This window comes from Martes martes (assembly GCF_963455335.1).
Source record: "Martes martes genome assembly, chromosome: 3".
Classification (NCBI taxonomy): Eukaryota; Metazoa; Chordata; class Mammalia; order Carnivora; family Mustelidae; genus Martes; species Martes martes.
Window position 1 is genome coordinate 160,598,721 of NC_137890.1, and position 23,984 is coordinate 160,622,704.

At 40.9% G+C, this 23,984-nt stretch overlaps 1 protein-coding gene across 1 annotated transcript in view; it reads right to left on the reverse strand.

The window, feature by feature from the left end:
- The window catches only part of COL4A3 (collagen type IV alpha 3 chain), a 123,855-nt gene that overhangs the window by 16,319 nt on the left and 83,552 nt on the right, over positions 1–23,984 (reverse strand). The window contains exons 20-37 of the mRNA XM_080799436.1: positions 22,570–22,734; positions 19,948–20,040; positions 19,172–19,267; positions 15,908–15,978; positions 14,925–15,107; positions 13,914–14,082; positions 11,875–11,967; positions 11,080–11,181; positions 9,323–9,420; positions 8,638–8,788; positions 8,175–8,288; positions 6,862–7,029; positions 5,313–5,402; positions 4,849–4,983; positions 2,540–2,638; positions 1,696–1,785; positions 1,230–1,369; positions 649–775 (exon numbers count right to left, since the gene is read on the reverse strand). Of these exons, the coding sequence (XP_080655562.1) occupies positions 649–775; positions 1,230–1,369; positions 1,696–1,785; positions 2,540–2,638; positions 4,849–4,983; positions 5,313–5,402; positions 6,862–7,029; positions 8,175–8,288; positions 8,638–8,788; positions 9,323–9,420; positions 11,080–11,181; positions 11,875–11,967; positions 13,914–14,082; positions 14,925–15,107; positions 15,908–15,978; positions 19,172–19,267; positions 19,948–20,040; positions 22,570–22,734 (2,184 nt within the window). The remainder of the gene's footprint in view (positions 1–648; positions 776–1,229; positions 1,370–1,695; positions 1,786–2,539; positions 2,639–4,848; positions 4,984–5,312; positions 5,403–6,861; positions 7,030–8,174; positions 8,289–8,637; positions 8,789–9,322; positions 9,421–11,079; positions 11,182–11,874; positions 11,968–13,913; positions 14,083–14,924; positions 15,108–15,907; positions 15,979–19,171; positions 19,268–19,947; positions 20,041–22,569; positions 22,735–23,984) is intronic.

Here is a 23,984-nt window from a genome sequence, read left to right on the forward strand (position 1 = left end):
AGAAGACGACCATGTGAAGACTGAGCAGGGAGATGCCCGAAAAAGCCCAGGTGAGAGGCCTTGGAGGAGACCAAAGGTGCTGACACCTTGATGCCTCCAGAGCTGTGAAAACATAAATTTCTGCTATTTAAGCCACCCAGTCTGTGTTGTTATGGAAGCCCTAGAAAACTAATACAAATATCGCAAGATTGGACAATGAACTAATACTTTACGTCTTTAGGCTGAGTTCTTGGAGATAGAACTTAAGTTTGGTTCATAGGATCAGGTTTTGTGTTGTTGTTGTTGTTGTGTGTGTGTGTGTGTGTGTGTGTGTGTGTGTTTGAAGTGGGCTCCACACCCAGCTTGGGGCTTGAACTCACCCCCCCGGGATCAAGAGTTAGATGTTCTACTAACTGAACCAGCCAGGCGCCCTCTACAGCATCCAGATTTTAGATGTCAGCCCCCATACTGGCTGATTCGTAAAATCTGGGCTCCCCCTGATTAATTTACGGTTCCTTTGTGTCTAAGAATTTGAGAATTAAAGTTGCATAAAAGCAACTGTAGTACAAAAACCTAAATAGCTTCCTGTTTACGGAGCTGATTCCAGGAGGTCAGGGCTATGCTCAGTGTCATGCTTCTGGCTTTCAGAATTACAAAGCCCACACTCACCTGGGTGGCCAGGACTCCCGGGATTTCCAGGGGCTCCCTCAGTTCCAGCAGACCCCGAATGTCCAGGGGTGCCAGGTAGCCCTCTTTCTCCTTTCCTTCCCATGTCACCTGGCAATCCTGGGTCTCCCTTAAAGTCAGTCAAACACCTTTAAAATCCTCATATAAGCAGGATATGTGATCAGAACCGAGTATGAACAATGTTTGCTTGCATTTATCACTCAGTTACTTAGTTAGCAATGCATATGCCATGTCTGCTATGTGCCAGCACCGTGATCGGTGCCAGGAACAGAATGGCAATGGTATTTATGGGAACCAGCGCAAAATGCAAGGGCAGCACAGGTAAATTGCAGGGACAGTGATGAGCCATTCCTAGGGGACAGAAACTGGAGGGATAAGCTCATAAGCTGATAGCTGTATGGTAGGCATTCTAAGTGGTGGAAAGAGGATAAAAACCCCAAGTAGTTTCCTGAAAATGCAGTGGTTTTATCAATGTCCTTTGCCTACACTGAACGCAGACACTTTGCTGATACTCAGAAACTCACTCTACCACCAAAATGTAACTACTTCAGTGGCCAGTGTACCTTTGGTCCCGGTGGTCCTGGCCTTGTACCTGCCGAATAACCTGGCTCTCCCTTATCTCCTCGGAGACCGTGGACACCCGGGAGGCCCGGTCTTCCGGTTAAACCTGGTAGTCCCAAAGCTCCCCTGTGTCCTTTAGGACCTGAAATTAGGAAAGAAGTCCGGTAAGATAGGGCAACACAGGGATCTTGAAGCATTCGACTTCTAACTTTGGCACAAACCACCTTTCTCCCAGGAAGCTGGTTTTTCAGAATCACGAGTGCATGGGGAGTTATAATGACTTTCACACGATATGAATACTTTGTTCTTGTGCGTATACTAAGGGCACATAGTACATTTGTCTAAACATACATCTAGTTTTACACCAACTTTCTACGAGGCGGAAAACCAAAACAACAAATCATACAGAAAATTTAGAACTGGGAGGCAGCATGAACTTTAAACTCATAATAGGATCTTATACCTTACCTGGCACCCCCATGTTCCCCATGCTTCCTGGCCCACCACGCGGTCCTGGTTGTCCAGGATTCCCAACGCTGCCTGAATCCCCTCTGGGACCTTGAGAACAAATAAATGGTCACATGCCCTGCACAGTTCTGGACATAGTAGGTGCTCAACAAATGATTGTTGTTTGCATGCATAAATGAATTCTGAGCAGCCAGACTAGCTAGTTTAAGTGCTTGTATAGCTGCCTTTTTGCCTCTAGATGAGCAAGGGATTGAGGACCCAGACAAGGTAAAATTAGAGAAAGTTAGATTCTTGGATTTCAAACATCACAGTCATGCTAGGACCAAGGCCCACAGATAAGAGGGGGCTCCTGCCACCACAGAGCAAAAGATTTCCGAATGCAATACTGAAATGGGATTGCCCATGTAATGTATTTTGTCACTGATGTGGTCATAGAGAAGAGGAGGCTATGTTAATTCAGTTAGAAAATTTTCTTTGCAGAATCAGTAGCTTGTTTCAAAAAGAAAGTGGCAGATCTGAAAATCTCTAAATCGCTATCTGATTTTCTTCTCTGATATGGGATATTGTGTTAAACTATAGAATGTGCACTTCATAATACATATCAGCAGTGTCAAAATAACATTTGTAGTACAAAAATGGAACTTGGTGCAAGTTAGTATTTTTCTAGTTGGTACAGGCTGACTATAAACAGTTTCATTTGGGTTTAATTTTGAAGCAAATATCTGTTGGAACACCATGCGAGCAAAATTCATATTCAACCCAATTCGTCAAGAGATACATTTTGGCTACATTTAGATCTGGGAACACTCAGAGGCTGAGCTTTCTACCAGAGAATCAGCTATACCTGGTGGACCTGGTGGTCCAGGGGGTCCTTCCGGTCCTTTTAAACCTGGTAATCCTGGAATGCCTCTGTTTCCTTTTTCACCAGGCTTTCCGGCAAATCCTAAAGTTAAAAACCATGTATGAGGAACACAGGTTAGAATTTTTTTTTTTTTTAAGATTTCATTTATTTATTTGACACAGAGAGAGAGAGAGAGATCATAAGTAGGTAGAGAGGCAGGCAGAGAAAGGGAAGGAAGCAGGCTCCCTGCTGAGCAGAGAGCCCGATGCGGGGGCTCCATCCCAGAACCCTGAGATCATGACCTGAGCTGAAGGCAGAGGCTTAACCCACTGAGCCACCCAGGTGCCCCCACAGGTTAGAATTTTATCAGACTTCTCTACATCCTGATTAAACTTGATGAGATGTTAACGTAATATGGCATAACATATTTGTTTAGAGCATGGGCAGATGTGAGCTCTTTTCCAAAAGAGGATTAAATGAGATAATACGTATAAAACATTAGCAGAATACCTGGCCCGAGTTAGCTCTTAAATAACACTAGCAATGATAATATGTATACCTTAAACAAACATATTTAAGAATTAGTGGCCTAAATATAGCTTCCTTTAAAAATTTTTTGTTCTTTATTCGTAATGACAGAGGACCATTTACTACACTATTCTTGTCCAGACTATCCCCTTCTCAGATCCACTTATTACAATTATCATTTACTAAGTAATTAGTACATGGCAAACATTATTTAATTTATCTTATTTAATCTGCAGCCAATGTCAGTCTATCCTTGAGCCTTTCCAGGCTGGGTGTAAAGATGACAAAGCTGAGACCTTATGAATTCAGTGGACTAATCTAGAGTCACCACCCATTGGTGGTGATGCTGGGATGTGAATCCAGCTCTGCAGGCTGGAAAGCTCGCAAATTTCCTACTTTCCATAAAACATGGGCTGGATTGCATTATTGTCCGCTTAAAAATGTTCCTTGAATCTGTAATATGTACAGGGCAAATTCCACACTCCTTCCACTGGCATTCAAAGAAGTTACTAATCTTTCTATGGCCTGGCTTTGGGCCTTTTCTCAAGCAGATTTCCTTCCTTGTACTGTTCTCCTGCTTACATCCTTATTCATTCACAGAAGGACTGAGTATCGAATTAGTAGGTCTTATTCTGAGTACTGGAAATGGAAATCCTGTTCCCTTTCCCCAAGTTTTTAGTGTTTAATTGGGGAGTCAGCCAAGTAAATAAACAATTACAACCCAGTGTGATATGTTCTGTAATAGTGTCGGCCACAATATGCTACAGGGATGGATTTCTGCAAGAGGGGATGGTGTGTGTGTGTGTGTGTGTGTGTGTGTGTGTGTGTGTGTGTTAAAGACTGAACAGGAGATACGTGGATGGAAGAAACATGAAACAGGACAACATGCCCAGGAAAGAAACTAGCATATACAAAGGAATGATTAGCTATTTTCCTTTGTAACATTTTGGTTTTTTTCTATGTATATCACTTATCACAATGTTAAAAAAAAAAAAAAACGTATTATTCAGCACATTCATTTGCTTTGGGTTTGTGGGGTTGGCAGGTTATAGCCTGAGGGCCAAATCTGGTTTTCTGTTGTATGGTTGGAGGGCTAAAAATGGTTTTTCTGTTTTTAAAAGGTTGGGAACAAACATACAAACACTAACAGATAAAAAAGAATATGCAACAATGGGGACCATATGTGGTCCAGAGAACCCCGGATATTTACTATCTGGTCCTATACATAAAATGTCTACAGACCCATTGATGTCTCTTCCCCCCCCTCCCCCCACTGAACTGTACATTTCCTCGTGACCAGGTTACCGGTACCACCTCTACTGTGCTCACTTCCATGTCTTCAGCACATAATAAAATACTGAGTCTATAGGCACTAAAAAGTATACTCGTTGAATAAATATGTCATGCATCTGGCAAGGCAGGCAAAAGGCAAGTGATAAAGAAACTCTGTAAACCAATCTGAGTTTACCTTTGCCATACATGGCAAAAAGAAGGGTTTGAGATTTATAATTAAAATGGACTAGTAGTAATTTAAATACAGCAGACCCAAATGCAGAATTAACATGAAAGTAAAAAGTCACGCATTGCGGAGGCAACATATTATTGTGCAAGGCCCAGAAGACCCAGTTGTCATCCAGGCTTGGGCCACCAGCTGGCTTTGTGACTGTGGGCGGGACATGAAACACCAGCTCTCACTGTCCTCATTTGTCAACTACAAGGATGTTCTTGGACAATTCTTAGCCTCAGAATCAGACCCAAGTTCTTCCCAAAGAAGAAGACTGTACCTTTGAGGCCTGGTTCTCCTTTGTCCCCCAGCAAAGTGGATATCTGAGAAGGCCCCCGAGGTCCTTTATCTCCTTCTTCCCCCTTGGTTCCTGGGGGCCCTTTCTCACCCTTTGCTCCTGGAGTTCCAAAGCTACCTAAAAAACAGAAGTAGCAACATCAGTTCCTTATTTCTTGAAATAGTTCTTAAGGATTCAAAAGTTGACAGTGCTTACCATACAACAAAACAAAAGAAGACAGATAAACCAAAACAGGCAGCCCCATTAAGGCAGTGGCATAAAATGGCAGGGAGAAAATTCAACTGCATTCAAACAGAAAAAAGAGTGCAGAAAATAGCAAAATCAAAGACATGGTCCTCTCAGGGAAACTACTTCTCCCTCAAAGGATAAAACAGAACTTATTTTGGTGTTAAATAAGCAAAAATTGCTCAAGCCTCCTGATCCTGGCAAGATACTCCCTCACTTACCCCTCTGTCCTGGGGCGCCTGGGTTCCCAGGGGGCCCAGGAGGGCCAGCGTCTCCTGGATAGCCCATCATCCCCATCATTCCTTTTTCACCTGTAGAAACAAGTTCACACAAAGCAGGTCAGATTGTGCACAATGAGAGAAGCAAAATATTCCATAAAATAAAATAACTTATGCTTCTAAAGAGGGTTGAAGGAATGGTTTCTGTAAATAGAAAAATAACTATCTTTGTCTGGGAGACAGGTTAGTACACAGTCTTTATTACATCATGTATGTGGAGGTCATTGGTAGCAAATCACATTTGCAGATGAAAGGAGAACATGTTGAAGTTTTGGATTACTGCCTCCCAATCCTTGACCAACAGCTCTCTGTTATAGTCCCTTATTTTGTTTTCCTCAGAGTAATTGTCAATCACTGAACTAAGTTGGTTTTTTTTTTTTAAAGGATTTTATTTATTTGACAGAGAGAGATCACAAGTAGGCAGAGAGGCAGGCAGAGAGAGAGAGAGGGGGAAGCAGGCTCCCTGCTGAGCAGAGAGCCAGATGCAGGGCTTGATCCCAGGACCTTGAGATCATGACCTGAGCCGAAGGCAGAGGCTTAACCCACTGAACCACCCAGGTGTCCCTGAACTTAGTTTTAAAATGCATTTGTTATGGTCTCCCCCACTGTCAGAGGCAGAGTCTTATCCACCAAGGGCTTGGAACAGTGCTGACACATGGTAGGAGCTCAATAATATAAACGAAAGAATGATTTGCAGATTAAGTTGTTATTCTGGGCTCTTCCCGGGAGAAGAGAGATAGGTGAGGTCCTTATGCCATGAGGAGACTACTGGCATATTCTTCCCAAATATATAAACTATAAAACTAGTGATGAAATAAAAAGAATGATAAGGGAATACTATGAACAACTATATGCCAGCAAATTGGATGATTTGGACAAAATACACAGATTCCTAGAGAGGCACAGATTACCAAAACTGACAGAAGAGGAAATAGAAAATCTGAGTAGACCTATAACAAGAAATTGAATTAGTAATGCAAAGACTTCCTACAAAGAAAAGCCCAGACTCAGATGACTTCACTGGGGAATTCGACCCAATGTCTAAGGAACGTCAATTTTTCACTTACTCTTCTAGAAAATACAAAAGAAGGAAATACTTTCCATCTTGTTCTATAAGGTCAGCATTACCCTGATACCAAAACCAGACAGAGATATCACAAGCAAAGAATAGGACAGACTAGTATCCCTTACAAATGTAGAGGTAAAAATTCTGAAGAAAATACTAGCAAATGTCCTTTAGTGTATAACTTATAAAAAAGATTGCATGGCCAATGTTGTCATACCCTGGGTAATTGTGAAATGTGATCATCCCACCACCACCACTGCCCTGTTCTCTGACCTCTTTGCAAATAATTCAGTAGGAAACACTTATACTAACTGAAAGAGGAGTGTAGAGTCAAAAGCCTAGGCCTATGCCCAATTTATACAGCTACCTTAAAAGAAAATATGAAAGAAGATGGAAGAAGAATCATGAAAGCACAAAAAAGGATACCTGGTGGTCCTAAAAATCCTGGATTTCCTGGATATCCTTTTTGACCAGGTGGTCCCGCTGCACCTCGATGACCTGGCATTCCTGGTGGTCCAGGTTCTCCAGGAAAGCCTGACCTATCCAAGCCTGGAATACCTGGGTCTCCCTTTGGCCCTGTTTCACCTCTTCTGCCTGTATATGAATGAATGAATGAATGAATGAATGAACACACAGCTGCTTTTCCCACCAACTCCAGAAATACATTTTTTAAAAAGATTTTATTTATTTATTTGACAGAGAAAGAAATCACAAGTGGGCAGAGAGGCGGGCAGACAGAGAAGGGGAAACAGACTGCCTGCTGTGCAGAGAGCCCAATGCAGGGCTCGATCCCAGGATCCTGAGATCATGACCTGAGCCGAAGGCAGAGGCTTAACCCACTGAGCCACCCAGGCGTTCCCAGAAATACATTTTTTATGGCTATAAATATGTAGTTGTGTGATCATGGACAAACCACACATTTATCTGATTGATTGACATCCCCTTCTGTACAATTTCTAAGATCCCTTCTAGCTTTAACATAGTTTCAGTGATTTGTGCAGTAATAAAAATGTAGAATTTTTAGATCTATTTTGTAGTCCTTCAGACACATCCTGGGACTGCCCTTTATAACTGTAGCTGGGTCTTTAACCTGCAGAATACATACACAACCATAAGGGGAGGCGAGCCACTAGATGCTTCTGGAAGTAATAATAGCACTATGACAACCATTAATGTCTTGGCCAAAAATTGGTTTGTGAACATAAAAGCAATGTGACAGCCCATAGGCATTAGCTGAGTTCTAAAGGATTTTTCTCAGTTCACAGATCTGAATAAGAAGAACAAATAAAACAGAGTAAATTTCATATGATCTGGGCCACATAGCCTGCAGCATTTAGATTTATTTCACACCTTTATTTTATGTTCCTTGGGAAGCAACAAACTACATAGCTATTTATCACTTGATATACCTATGGAGTTAAAGATAAAACATTTTCTGAGAGTTTATATGTATATAAATATATTTGTAAATATAAGTTTCTATGTATCTTCAGTATTCATACTGTCTTGCATACAAGACACAAACCAATTTTACTGTATTAATTTCAGGTCTCTTACTCTGTAGGTGGTACTCACTGAAACAAATCCGTGACAGAGTTTAGATGGCTAAAATAACATTTCCCACTGAACAGTGGTCAGAACTTGTTGCTGGACAGTTCCCATGTTAAGCAGCAAAGCACAGAGAAGGAATCTCCTGTCACCTGTCTGCCTAATGACTGGTTTCAAGGCCCTCTTCTTACCCGGTTGCCCTTCCAATCCGTTTAATCCTGGAAGTCCTTGGGCTCCCCTGGGACCCTCCATGCACCTTCCTGGGGGTCCTTTTTCTCCAGGTGGTCCAGGCTTCCCTGGATCCCCTGCAAAATAGAGTCCAGGAATATATTCAGTTGCCCAAACCCAAGGTCCTAGTACTGCTATCACAATCCTTCTCCTGTAACTTTCCCCCCTAAATTGAACCTATGTTTAATACTACTGGTATGCCTTTTATAAAGGACAATTGTTATAGGGGACAGAAGGAAGGAAGGAGAAAGGAAAGTAAAAAACAAAGGGAGAGCAGCAATATTGAATGGAAAAATAATTAGACGCTGCAGATTCTATTTGTTAAACTGGAAGTCTGAGAAGAAGTCTTCGTCCTAGAGCACCTTCAACTTGCTGCATTTTAGCAGAGCTCACCATGGAGAAAAGTAATCATACTTGCTATTGTACCTTGGGGTCCACCAACCCCTCCAGTTCCTGGAATTCCAGGGAGACCTGGAGGTCCAGGGAATCCAATTTCTCCATTTTCCCCAGAATTGCCTCTTTCTCCTGGAAAACCTGGTGTTCCTGGTTGTCCAGGCATGGCCAGTCCTGGTTCTCCCTGTGCACAGAATATATGTTAGTTTCACTATGTAACACTTCCAACTCTTTCTGGGCTGTTGACTGGTCTTTAGGCCAATGACTTGTGAATAGTCCCTTTTGCACAGTTACCACCATTCCACAATTCTTTCGTTTCTCAATTCTAGCTGCTGAGTTTCATAAAATTATGCTTGACCATTCTTGAGGCTCTGTAACTGCCACTTTTACAGAAGACTGAAATTGTAAACAGTCCAGATGTCTTTACTTTTGACAGTTTTGATCATAGTGATCCACACTTTTTTTTAGAGCCCTTCCATTTTAAATACTCTGAATGATCTTGAAGATTAGGGAGGAAACAGGGAGGCAAAACTGTCTTCTAACACTACTTTTCCTTTCTAAAAGCGAGGAATGCTTCAAAGAAGTGTTAAAAACTATTTAATATCTTCATCATCTACCATTATATAGATAACTCCTATACCCAGAGCATCCTAACTGGCTGATTATGATTGCCCCCATTCATCCCCACACATTCATCTGAGTTTTAAATCTTGAAGACCTTGGCTCCTGGGAGACCTGGCTCTCCGGGTGGCCCGGGCTTCCCCATTTCTCCTGGACAACCCGGTGCTCCTTTCGCTCCAGGAAAACCTTGCTCTCCTACAGAGAAAACATAATAAACGTTGCAGGAGTAGGCTTAGTAATAGATTTACAGCAGGATCCCTGTTATTTTATCCAATGCTTTTACGAGGCAAGTTGCTAGAGATGTTTTTATGGAAGTCTGAATGATGAAAAAGCCAACTGCTACATTGACAATTAAAAAAAATTCCATTCCAAATCAGATCCTCAATTGAAAAATGACTCTCTCCATTTTATTGTTTAGCATGACTACAATTTTGATGCAGCAATTTCACCGATTCTGGTTGACCATTTGGGTGACTTTTTCTTTTGGAGTATAATTTACATAAAATGTACAGCCAAATGAATTTTTGCATGTCTATAAATCTGTTCAAGCATGACCCAGACAAAGATATAAAGCATATCTGCTGCCCGAGGTAGCCTTTCTCAACATGGGTTGCTCAAGAGAATTACTTCCTACTGCCATTGAATATAATGAATTAATTTCTTTCTTATACATTTGTAGTAGGAGAATTGAGAAAAGAGTCACAAATATCATTTGTTCTGTTCCTAGTTCACAAGAGGAAACCCTAGAGAAGCAACACTGCATTCAGAGATTCCTTTTGTGCCTCTAGATTGACCAATTTGTTTTTTTGGTTTTTTTTTGGTTTTTTTAGTTTGACCAATTTTCAATTCACCATTAGTTTATGGGATTATTAGGTTCAACTGGGAAACTTTGAGTCTGAACTTTTAGGGATTTCTCAGGCTACTTCTGGTCCCCATAATTTACAGTCTCCTTACAGAGGGTGAATCCATAGTGTTACAAACAAGGATGCAAACCTTAATGCAGGGTCCAAGAAGGAGGAGGCAAAAATATGGGCCAGGCTGCATTACTTCACAGATCATTGGGAAGACATCCAAGAAACTGGAGTCAAAGACATTCTTGAAACTATTACATTTTCCATTTCAAATATTCACAAACTGAGATCAATATATCTATATTTGTAAGCACTAATGACATTAATCTAGGAGATCAAGTACCAAAAATGGATTCTATTTTCACAGACACTCTAAATAATATTGAAACAAACATTAAAGGATTATAAAATCTGAAAATCTATGCAACAACCCAGGGATGAAATGGCTAGTATGTCATCCTGGACAAGACTCCGATGTATTTGTTAGCTTATGGTTTGAGTTCTCAGTATCTGAATTTCTTTGGAGTGATTTCCCTTCAATGAGAAACAGCATTCGTTCCCAAAAGAAAATAACTTCTGTAATTTGTAGGGTAGTTATAGGAAAGCCAGTTAATTGTAAATTAATAGTCCTTTTCTAATTATAAAAGAAATGTATAAAGTTAAAAAAATACATAAATGTAAAAAGTGCACACATTTATTAAGAAGTCAAGAAAAAATTCCTCATAATTCCACACTCAAAAAGAATCACTACTACTATTTCGTGTGAATTTCCTTCCAACTTTTTCTACATATTTTAAAAAATTTAATTGAGATGAGATGCATAAATCTGTGTGAATTCTGCCTTTTTGCCTAACATCATTGTAAAATTTTTTTCCCTTGTAAAATGGGTGGAAAACATTATTTAAATATCACATTATGGATCTTTCCAATGTTATTCATGACACAAATATATATTTTCTAAATACCCACAATAGACCTTATGTTTTAAAATTTGTACATTTACCCTTAGGTCCAGGGGGCCCAGGGAAGCCGATTCCTGGAATTCCTGGTTCACCATCAGGCCCAGGAAGACCCGGATCACATTTTCCTGTGGATCCAGGGATACCTTGAAACACACACACATCCACGTAAGAAACTTCCCTTCATCTTGCCCTTAAACAAAAAGTCTAAGTTTCTGTGTCATTCAAGGTCTTTTGGGAAATTAAGAAATAACTTTAACATAACCCCAACTGTATACTCTTCCTTCCTCTCCATTCTTATCCAAGGACTAATCATTAGCAGCTACAAATAGTGTTCAAGATAGAATTTAATTCCTATAAAGAAATAGTCTAGATATCTTGAGCTACAGAAGTCTCCCTCCATGCATGCAAAGTTATGTTTTAGATCATATTGTCAAAGAAGTTCCATTTTCAAATGAAGAAGCTGTGGGAACTAGCTTGATTAACCACTGGCAAACATCACTTACTCCCCCCACCAAAAATCCATGGAGCTTGTTCATCTCTTGAATTCCTTTTAAGTAATTTTATTGTTTCCCCTCCTCCTCCTCCTCCTTCTCCTTTATTTATCTATCTATTTATTTCTTATTGGACTCAGAGACACCAATGAGAGTAATTTGGATGATCTCAAAGCACAATGACAAGTCCCCTACTTGTGAGCTTGTCATCTCACACAACTCTGGCCTCTGCTCTCTTTTGGTGCCAACAAATAGAGTTTTTCTTACATAGGGGACAGTGTTTTCCAAGGACAGTCAGGATGCCATTTGATGCCAGGCACCAGACTTGGCAGAGGGGATACTCACCGGGTGGACCTTGGGGGCCAGCACGGCCAGGGGGCCCTGGAGGTCCTGGTGGCCCTGGGATTGGTGTCGAAATACCGAATTCTCCCTTAGGACCTTAAGAAAGTTTGTGATCGTAAGATTGGTGTGCAGAGTAAAGCTTTTTTTTTTTTGGTTCAGAGGAAACAAATGTGATACAAGGGGTTTATAAACATATCCCAAGGAATAGAAAAAATAGGCTCTGCTTTCATAGGTTTCAAAACTGGCCTAAAGATGACCAACCCACTGAAACTTTTTTATTCAGTTGAAGAATATTTATAAGCACTGACTATTGCCTAAGCTTTGTTTTCATTAATAGCCCACCTCAGTGCTAGTCTATTGAAAGAGAAGCTATTCCAAAAAACATCGATAATATGGGATTTATCTTAAACATTGGTGAATATTTATTTGGTAGGATATTTATTTTTTGGGTCACTAGTTTGCATGGGAAGGAAATATGGTATGCTAAAGAAATAATGAAGTGTGGCTTGGGCACACACCTTAACCTCTGATAAGTTCTTCATGTGTCATTGGGGAGATACAGCCTAACCAGCCCTTAAAGATTTGAGATAATGTGGGTATGGTGGTCAATATTGAAAACATGTTAGTGATTTGTTTTATGCATATATTTACAGAAAATAAATAAATTTACAGTAGTGTGATGGAGAAAAGTTGATAATATATTTTACAACAATGGAGTTCTTTACTAGAAATTTGTATATAGAAAGAACAGAAGATTTGAAGATAGATTAGAAGAACCTTTTCTTTAAAGGGCCAGATAGTAAATAATCTGGGCTTTGTGGTCCAGATGGTCCCTATGCCACTACTCAACGCTGCCATCGTAGCACGGGAAGAGCCAAAAACAATATGTAAATGAATGAGTGTGACCATGTGCCAGCAAAACGTATTTATGGACACCAAAACTTGAATTTCATATAATTTTCATGTGCCATAAAAGATTATTCAAAAGGTTTCTTTTCCCCCAATCATTTAAAAATAGAAAAGCTATTTTTAGCTAGTAAATTATATATAAATATGCGGTAGACTGGATTTAGGCTATGAGCTGCCATGGTTTGCCAACCCTTGGATTAGAACAGCAGCCTCAAAAGTAAGATACAGAATATATATGATCATAAAAGAAGCTTTATGTACATGTGTGGGCAGAAATGCATACATATAATTTAAAATATATATAAATACTTGGGAAGCACTTACAAATTTTTTTACTATAGAAAGATTTGGAGGCTATTAGTTTAGTGGGTCTAACCCTTTAGAAAGTGATGTTAGAAGTAAAAAATGACAGGGTGGCATTATTTGTTGAAAACTGTCCTCCACATGACGAGTCTCATCTTCGGCCATGCTCTCTGCTACAGGTAAACATTGAGGATCGGATCCCTCCCAAATCCACCAACCATGTTCAGAACATGTGGATCTCAAAAGTTCCTGGGACTTTAGAACTATTATCAGAAAACTTTTCTTCATTTATCTTCGATATTTAGAAGTTTTATTTATAAACCATCCATTGGATTATGGGTCAAAAAGAGCAAATTTGCAATAACATTAGTGGGTCCTTGAGACTTGCAAGAGACTTCTCAAGATCAATTTCATAGATTTTGGCCTCCCCTTTGTCTACCATAACTGACTTCCACTCATTCCATATATTTCTTTTCTTTTCTTTTCTTTTTTTTTTTAGATTTGAGCCCCAACATGGGGCTCAAACTCATGACCCTCAGATAGAAAGTCTCAAGCTCCATGGGCTGAGCCAGCCAGGACCTCTCCATCCCAAATATTTCTATTAGTAAATAGAGACAGACCATCAGGAAATTTCAGCTGAACTTGGTAAAGGGAAAATGAATTTTTTTAAACATATCCTATATATTCTTTCCCAGTGTCTGTGAGGTGATATATTCTACTGATCAGAAGCAAGTTTCTATGCATTCATTAGTCTTGGGGAAGCTTCACTCACTCTAGGAACTATGAACCCACTCCATAGGAAAACAGGACTGGAAAGAAAACTAACCAACCGGCTTCTCCAGGTAGTCCAGGGGCTCCAGGAACTCCTTGGGTGCCCTTTGGACCAGGTTCTCCCCGTGGTCCATAGTTTGCTGGTCCAGGTGGTCCTGCAGGTCCTGGGGACCCAGGGATGCCAGGATCCCCTGGAGGACCCCGGTCCCCCTTCTCACCACTCAGGGCCTGTGACAATGGGAATATGTTTATAGTGCTTCAGTCCAGTATCTCCTTATGTGGGTTAATCTTACCGCGAATAGGAGGACCCGATAAGCAGCCAATGAGAAAATCTTGAATTACACAGCAGTTGGCATTTGAAGGGAATTATTACTAAACTCAGAGCGTGGTCTGGTGCCTCTTGGATTTCAGCAACATTTCATGAACTTGGACATCTCTTGAGTCCCACTGAAGGCGTCCTCCAGCAGGATGTTATACATATAATAGCCCCCAGATACACTGGGGGGAGGTGCTCATCATCTGACCCCATGACATTTTAAAATCGATCCTGGTAGGAATCTCTCACGTGAACATGTGAGAGATTCTATCCCTATTCCATGAAAAGAGATAGAATCTACAGAAGCTTAGATATTTTAAATGACAAAACATTTGGTCTGTTTATTTGACAACTCTACTCCTAAATATTCTAGTCTTTAAGCATTTATTTTGACTTAAAAGAATGAACACTGCCCCCAAAGTATTGACTAGAACTTTCCATTATTAATCATTTTCTGAACTCGTCTATAAACTCACTGGATACAGATGTGGGAATTGTAACTTGTAACTTGTAAATTGTAACTTGTGTAGGAGACAAGGTCATTATCAACGTGGAATTTTATTTGGGCTACAAGCACCACTGAGTCCCACCTATGTGTCAAATACTATGCGTGTGTGCTGTTGTTATTACCAGTTGGAAGGACCCACTGTGCTGGGTGGCCAACCGTTTTCTGAATGGAAATTGCCCAATGTCGTCACTTCAGAGCATTTCAATTGCAGGGAAGGTAATTTGAAAAAAGTTACTCGATACCAACCGGTTCACCTTTGGGTCCTGGTGATCCTTTGACCCCGGGAGTTCCAGGAATTCCGTCCAAGCCCCTTCTTCCAGGATATCCTCTGAGCCCGGGGTCCCCTGGGGCACCCACTTCTCCCTCAGGCTGCGATGCTTCACCTTTTTCTCCTTTAAGTCCTGGATCCCCCGGAGCACCTGGGAATCCCTAGGTCGGTACAGAAACAAGGCTGCATTGCATTTGGGTAAAGCTGTTCTTGTGCCAATCTTACCAAAAAAAAAAAAAAAAATCAACTAAAATTTTTCAATTTTAATGAACATGGATTTTTTTTTCCAGACACTTTCTTTAGCCTACAAGTATAATGTCAAGCTTTTTGGTTTTCTTTTCTATTTGCTTCCAACACTGGAAAAGAATACAGTCAGTGAATTTCAATGTAACACACAGTAATATTATTCAATATAATACAAACATCATCATAATTTAGATGACGTTAGAATGTTGGTAATTTTAACATGCATTATGGATAATTTAATTTATCTTTATATAACTTTCTGATTCACTGTAATAATCAGAATTTTAATTTATGAAAGTTTATTTGGTATCATTTACATACCATAAGATGTATCTGTATACGAATACAATGCAATGATTTTTAGTAAATTTGTACACTTATGCCACAATCACCACAATCCGGAGTTAAAACATTTCCATCACTCCCCTAAGTTCCCTCAGATACACCTGCAGTCAGTGCCTGTTCTCAACCTCAGCCCCAGGCAACAACGGATCCGCCGTCTATCTCTGATACCGCTTAAATGATTATAAATTCATTACTGATTCACTTATTCCTTCACACATCATTCATTCAATCATTTAATCAAGAATCTATCAAATGCGCTGATATTAAGTACTCTTTGCCAAGCACCAAAACTATGTGTGGTTCAACTGTATTTCCTGAGTGTGCTGTTCACCCAAATTAACACTAAAGCTTCCAACCCATGAAATCTTACTGGAGATCCTGGAAGACCCGCACTTCCCGGGGACCCTGGGCTTCCTTTAATGCCAGCTGCCCCTTGTCCTCCTGCAAAGCAGTAAATTATTAAATATTCATTGAATGCCAGCTTCGAGTAGCCAGGGTAATGCAGTAAATGAAGAGAATAGGGTGTTTTCTTCTGAGGAAAGAAAGACAATTTGTATCTTAAAACACAGAGTGCAGGGAGAGAATGGGAGTACATTAGTGAATTAAGAGATGATGTAAAAAAAAAATTAAAAAAAATCTTAACTTCCTAATTCTTGTCTTTATAATTTTAAGGAGAAACATTTATTTGTTTTGATCATAAAAGTAACATATGCACATTGTAAAAAACAGATTCAGAAAGAAGAGAGTAAAAAATCATACATCTACCACCAGAGGACAATATTTGCTAAAATTTTCATGCATGTTATTCATAAAATTTTATATCCATAATGCACTGGACATATATATGGTATTTTGGAATCATACATCAATAAATATCCATGTCAATAAATACATATTTATAGCTTCACTTAAATGGTTGCATAGTAGCCTTTTGTGTGGGTCAGCCAACATTTATTCAGCTAACTGCTATTTGTAGACTTTAGATCGTTTTTCAACTTAACTGTAGTAAACAATGCTATGATAAATATCTCTAGGTATTTAGTGCTTCACACTTCTCCAACAACTTAAATAAATTCCTAGAAGTGTAAGGGCAAGACAAAACTGACAAAAATTTTCCCGAGGCTTTGGATATTCATTGCCAAATTGCATTTTACTGTACAATTTTATACTTCCTCTATGTATTTAAATATCTCTGTAAAGTTGATCCCTTTAGAGGGTCTTTTGGAAGGCTCTCAAGCCAATGTGTTAACAAGTGTATATTCAGATTATATTTTTTGCAAGATCTGAGTCAGGATATATTTTTTGATAGTCATCCAAACGGTTTTCCTGTTTATGTATCTTCTGTGAGCTACACCTGTAGTATGCCGAATGTAGAGAAACCAAGGAAAATATGACTCCGCTAGGGGGTCTTCAACAGTGAGCTGACCACCCTGGGCTAGAGGTCCCTCAAGGGGAATGTAGGAAAATGATGATTGCTTTCCTTCTATTCTTTCCCTTCCTCCATCTCTCCACAGCTCCTTCCCTTCCTTTTAGGTTTTTGTTTTTGTTTTTAAGATTTTATTTATTTATTTGTCAGAGAGAGAGAGCACAAGCAGGGGGAGCAACAGGCAGAGCAGGTAGAGGGGGAAGCAGGATTCCCATTGAGCAGAGAGCCTGTTGCGGGACTCAATCCGAGGACCCTGGGATCATGACCCGAGCTGAAGGCAGACGCTTAACCGACTGAGCCACCCAGGCTCCCCCTAGTTTTTGTTTTAATAGAACATTTCACCCAGAGCCTTAGGCCCTGCATAGGAGCCACGTGAGGAATAATCCACCCCACCCCCCGCCCGCCCCAGCCCTTTGCACCTTCTCTCCCTCCCCATCCTTCCTTCTCAGGCCCGTCTCAGGGAGTCAGGGGGCAGAGATTACAGAGTAGCTAAGGCATTTATGAAGGAGCAGGAAGGATTTGTGGGTAACAAAGGACTCTGGCTGAATGCGTGTCCTCTATCAGTGAACACGGTACCACACTTTGGACTGACACCCAATCTCCTTGAAGACCCCGTGCCAATGCCAGTATCTACTTGACAGCATTAACATACAAATACCTCTTATCTATGTTGCCAGGTAGACCTTTGGATTAACCCGCTTCCAAAGGAAACCCCTGGCACAGCAGTGAAAGGTTGCCAGCCTAGAGAGCAAGGGTACGGCTCTGGAGGAGCGCGTCTGGATTTGAGTAGGGGCTTTAACACTTCTGAGCTGCCATCTTGTGTATCAGCTTCCAGATCTGTCAAATGGGGTTAATGATAGCACTGACCTCTAGGGTGGATGGGAGGAATAAGGCACGAAGGGAGGTACATACAATCCCTAGAACAATGCCGAGCACACACGCGCTCTGTGACTTGAGCTCTTGTTGGTTAATGACAGATCGTTTGGTGACAGTGTCTACAGACCAAGGTGGTCAAAGCAGAACCGAGACTGCAGGTGACACCACGTGAGAGGCCCTGAGTAGCCAGGAGAGTGGCACGAGGGGCAAAGGAGCCCAACAAATGAGACTTTCTCTACCTCAGAGTTTCGTCTACGGCCAGTTCTGTGACTGAGAAAGGGAGAGGACGGAGGGCAGCTGGGATGTGGATCCTAGAGCCAACAGGTGGGGAGGAGGGTCCGGGTCTGTCATAGAGGTTGACGAGGGAAGTGACACGGGCTCTACTTAGCTCTCAGAATATTGGTCTCCGAGATGGGTGCTTCCCTTAAAAATAGAGTTAGTAGCTAATATTGAAAAAAATAAGATTTCAGATAAAAATCCTCATTTCTTTCTTCTCATGAAAAATTGGATGATTTATCGGGGCGCCTGGGTGGCTCAGTGGGTTAAAGCCTCTGCCTTCGGCTCAGGTCATGATCCCAGGGTCCTGGGATCGAGCCCTGCATCGGGCTCTCTGCTCAGCAGGGAGCCTGCTTCCCCCACCCCTCTGCCTGCCTCTCTGCCTACTTGTGATCTCTGTCTGTCAAATAAAAAAATAAAAATCTTAAAAAAATGAAAAGAAAAGAAAAATTGGACGATTTATCAACACAGGGCCTAAAATACTGCAAAGTAACAATAGGCTGGAGCTGGTGCGGGATGGCCCCCTCTGATGTGCCTTCCAGTTTACCAGAGTCCTCACCCCGCTATCGCCCCCCATCGGTGTGCTGATTTATTGCACTGGTGTCCTCCTGAAGAATGAAATAGTGCATCTGCCCTTAGCTCTACCAAAAGTGAGGATCTTAAGAAAACAGACTGAGGAGAGTTGTGTCTTTTAAGAAAAAAAAAAAAAAAAAAAGAGAGAGAGTGAGCTTATTTTTTTATGGAAGAAAAAAGTGGTGTGTGGGTGGGGCAGGGGATGGCTGCCTCACCCCTCCTAGATCTACCCCTGGAGGAACTCCAGTCTACAACTCATGGGGAACCCCATGGTTTGCTAGAATCAGCAAGTAAAATGGAACACGAGGATATGCCAGTTTTTGCGTTCTTTTGGCTTACTTTAAGTTGATAGAGTATGTGTTTGAAAATCTCTAAGTTCATGCTAACCACATCATGACATCCAGACATCTGGTACCTCTTTCACCACTCAGTGAGCTGACCCTTTTGTACTTGAAAAAACCCTTGTGTGCAAAATGTCTATACCTGGGATTCCTTTTATGCCGTCCAACCCTGGCAGTCCTGGGAGGCCCGGGGGCCCTGGGATACAAGGACATTGTATGCACAAGAGGCCAGGTTCCCCTGCAATGAGAGCACGGGTACATTACTTGTAAACCCACACAGAGTCTGCAGAAAGGACAGATGCTTTCCAACCACACAGTCATTTATTACATTAAAATGGGGGGGTAGTGGAAAATCATCAATGACATTGTGCTATTAATAAAAAAACCATTCATCTTGGGGCACCTGGGTGGCTCAATCAGTTAAGCATCTGCCTCTGTCTCAGGTCAGGATCATGGGATCCTAGGATCAAGCCCCGTATTGCGTTGGGTTCCCTGTTTGGTGGGGAGTCTGCTTTTCCATCTCCTTCTGCCCCTCCCCCTGCTCACACTCTTGCTCTCTTTCTCAAATAAACAAAATCTTTAAAAAACTATTCATGTATTTTATCAGCTTACTTTATCCATCTGACCTTCTTAATATTTTTAGAGGAAATCCTGAATCAAGAATAAATTATCTGCTCTCTCAGTACCTCTCTCCTTCAGTGCAGGATAAAACTTATACTCTAGACATATGCCACAATTCATTGCATGGGTGCTAAATTGATTTGCAGATAAATGAATACCTTGAGGCAATTCTCTTGGAAAAGAAGCCATCCCTGACTATAGTTTGGGATCATTATTATTCTGAGGGGCAGAAGCAGTGAAAGGAATGATGGTGAGAGTGGCTTGCTTTCACAGAGCAACACCACTGATCAAACCAACCTTTGGGACCATCGGTTCCTGGGATTCCTGGAAACCCTATAAGGCCTGGGAATCCACCATCTCCAGGTGGACCTTTGCGAAAAACGATGTCACCTGCAAAAAAGACACCAAAGCTAGGTTTTTGTTTCTTTGATGTGTTTTTTTTTTTATTCAGTTAGCAAGTGTTTCCATAAGATATATTATTTTATATGCATTTCCCCCATATGTGTTTTGGAGGTTGCATCTTTTGAAGGTTATCTGCAATTGAAGACTGAAATGTTTTGACCAGCTTTTCTTTTCTCATTACACACATTTAATTTTTTTTTTTTTATTCTGGTGCAGTGATTCTTTGAAAGTTTGTTATCTGGTTAGCTCTCATCACCAAATCAACCCATGTTATTTTACTCAATTATTTCCAATTATTCCAAGATTATCATTTTAGAATGTTTAGGCAAAGGATCACATCTCATTCTTCTATTATTTCAAGTACACCGAATCTCCCTGATATATTGGAGATGCTTAATACATACTCAGGGGAAACGTTGTAACAGGGTATCATCTGTTTTCTTTGCATTAGTTGTTCACGTCAGTTGAGTTTGTCCTTTTTCAAGAAAGCTCTTCCCAGTTTTTCATATGTGTCTGCTACCATGATGTTACAACAAACAGCTAATGCTCTTAAACTCTTGTGTTCTACGACCAGATTTTTTAGTCTTGTCATTTCGAATCTAGGTTGAAGGCAATGCTGATAAAACTAAATATTTCAAAGCAATGCCTATAGAGGCTCCAAATTTCAGAGCAACAAGGTATCAAAGGAGACATTTAATTGAGAAGGAACAGGGTATGGGTAATGTTGGCTTGACTCTGAAAGGAATGCACGTTTTGTGATCCAGTTTTCTGTGTCTTTAAGATGACTGGATAGTTATCTTTAAACAGTAAAACATAATGACAGTTTTATACTTAGAGTAGACATATATGTATACTTCTATATTTATACATTTGTATTTATTGGCACATTTTCATAGTCATTTCATACTTAATTCAACAAATATTTGAGTACCTACAATGTTCCAGCCCTCAGTGTCACATGCTGGGCTTAAAACAGCAAAGAAGACACAATCCCTGACCTCAAAGAATTTTGAGTCTTAGAGGGGAAACTGACAAAGACAGGCAATCCGAAAAACTCTACTATCGGTATAAGCTTGAGTGTTACAGGATGTGGGCTTAGTGAAAATGTTCTGCAGGACTTGAACTTGAAGCTGCCACTGGATGGACAGACGGATGTTGCTTAGGTAAGAGAAGATAGGAAACCAGGGCCATCTCTAAGGGGAGAGATGCATGGTGTCTTGCAGAAGGAACTGCATTGCGACAGGCACGCAAGGTCCAGAGCCCGACTACAGTACTCATTATCCCTTGCTGATAAAATGACCCAACTAAGCCTACATCTTGAAAAACACTTGGAGGACTAGAAATTGTTAAAATCCCTGATACAGTGAAAAGTTTTAGTTAAGTTTTATGTTGCTTTGTTTTCCACATAGGTTCACACCATAGCTTGACAGCTTTTGTTCTTGGACATTATATCATTTTGTTAATGGAATAATTTCTTAAACAGACATTAGCCTGAAGGGAAGCTTTTATTTTTTTATTTTTTTAATTTTTTTAATTTTTTTTTCAAATATTGCAGAAAAAGCCAGACATTTAGGCTGAATTATCTTACTAACACTAAGAGTTTTCCAGATTATTCTTTTGGATCTTTCAGGTTTATAATCACACTGTCTATAAATAATAAATCATTCCTTTCTTAAAAGCAAAATCCCTGACACAACAGAAGATTCTTAAGGCTATTAGGGGGTTGAGTATAAAACACAAGCTCTCCCAGGCACCTTCCAGAGAGATGTTTAAGAGACAAAGAGTGGCTCATATGTTCTGAGGTTCTGTGTACCTGTCAGCCAGCAGAGAATGGTAAATGGCTCTGCGGGGGGCTGGAGAGGAGAGGACAGCCCCAGGCACTTCCCATCCTCTAGGCTGCAGCTCCGCAGTCTCTGACCCACCTTACCTGGCAGCATCGTGCCCACATCTTCTTGCCCTGAGTTTGCCTGCTGATGCCAGGGCACAGGACACCCTGGGAGCCATGCTAACACAGGCTGGAAGTGTGTGTGTGTGTGTGTGTGTTTACACACGCATGTGTGTGTGTGCTTAGTCTGATCCTGTGAGATAGATCTTCGACCCATGACTAATAGGAATCGGTGGATAAATTCTTGCTTCTTGGTCATCTGGGACAGATTGTCCTGAAACAAATTTGTAGCTTCCAGGAAGATATTCTCCAGGGACCAGACAAGCAGTTGCAAAATTGGCCAAGGTCAACCTGAAAACCGTCCCTCCCTCTCTGCTTCACTGTCCCTTGTCCCTGACTCCCACTCCGCCCTCCGCGGGTGCTCAGGCTGAAACTTTGCTACACAGGCCAAGTCTTCATTCCGCCCAAGCTGCTTTCATAGATAGTTCATCAAATGAAATAGCAGCAGAAAGATGGCCCTTAAGATCCACACAGACTGACGGCCAAGCTGCAAGTAAGGTTCATTGCCACTGATTTGCACCCATCTGTTATTGGGCAGTGTACACAATAGGGGACGTGTTAGATATATCTACCTGGTGGTCCTGGATATCCCGGCAACCCTACAGGGCCTGGCGAGCCAGGACAACCCGGGGACCCGGGAGGCCCCACTGCATTCTTTCCTGGGGGCCCTCGTTCCCCTTTACTTCCTTTCACGCCTGGAGGTCCAGGGGCTCCTCTGAGGCCAGGCCTCGATGACCCTTGGAGAACAGAATCATATTAGCACATTTTAAATATTTTCCTGATTCATATATATTACTTTTTTAATTGCAAAAAGTAACTTATTCTTATTAACAAAAGTTACACAATTGAGAGGTATAGAAAGTGTATACAACAAAAAAAGAGACTACCTTCCTTCCTTCCTTCATCTGAGGTCTTGTTAAACTACCACAGCACAGCAAAGCCCAGAAAGTTCCAGTCCCATGAGGTAAGATAGGGACTTATTTAGTACAAGGGACTGAAAAAGAGTTAGAGTTGTACTGTTGTCTTTTTTGTTTAAAAGGACCTCATGAGAAATTCTCCGACATGTGCTGCTTTGTAGAATTTTTCATTAGCGACTAGAAGATACCTACTTTTCAGTGTTCAAAATGAGAAAGAGAGACTGTGCTACTGGACTTCATTCCTGCCAATCATCTTAGTTATAAAAGAGCTTGGTGGGGAGGCTGGCATCTCCTGGGAGAGAAGCCTTACTAGGAGGTACAAAGCCATTTCATCTGTCCCTCTTATGGTGACAAGGATGTGAGGAGAGGGCCAGTCTGGAATCCCTGACTTGCAAGCAGTTTAACTATAAAGAGGAAAGACCTCACCACCAAAGGACTGAGAACTGGCAGGGGTAATATCTGATTATTTCTAATATTGAACATGGGATTGTTGCTGTAAAAGCAAATCCCTCTGATTGGCCTCTGTTTGAGAGCTCTGTAATTTTTACTCACTATCTTCCTAAAGAAGCCTATTCATTACTTGGGGGGTCTGGTGGAGACCAGCTCTTTCCTAATCTTTGACCAGACCTCTAAAATATCCTTTTGTATTCCAACTTCAAGAGATACCCATTGTTAACAATTTGCTGTATATTTTTCCATACACATGCAAGTACACATAATATCCATTTGTCTCTTTTTTTACAATGGGATTATAAAATGCATACAGTTCGGCAATTGCTTAATTTTAATTCATTTTCAGAATTATGAAATAGTTTAAATATACAACAAGGCTTAGAGGAAAATGTAATCAATGGCAGGGCTTACTTATCAAATCTTTGCTATTTTTTTTATCGTTTCCTTTAAAAAATGACACACGACAGCATTTTAGTTATAATTAAAGCCACTGAGGTTAATCCTTGATTAAATGTCTTTGATCCTAGTCTTCTTCTCTCAAAAGGTAACCACTCCAGTGAGTCATGGATGTTTTTATAAAACATAAACATGTAAAAGTTTAATCTATGGGGTGCCTG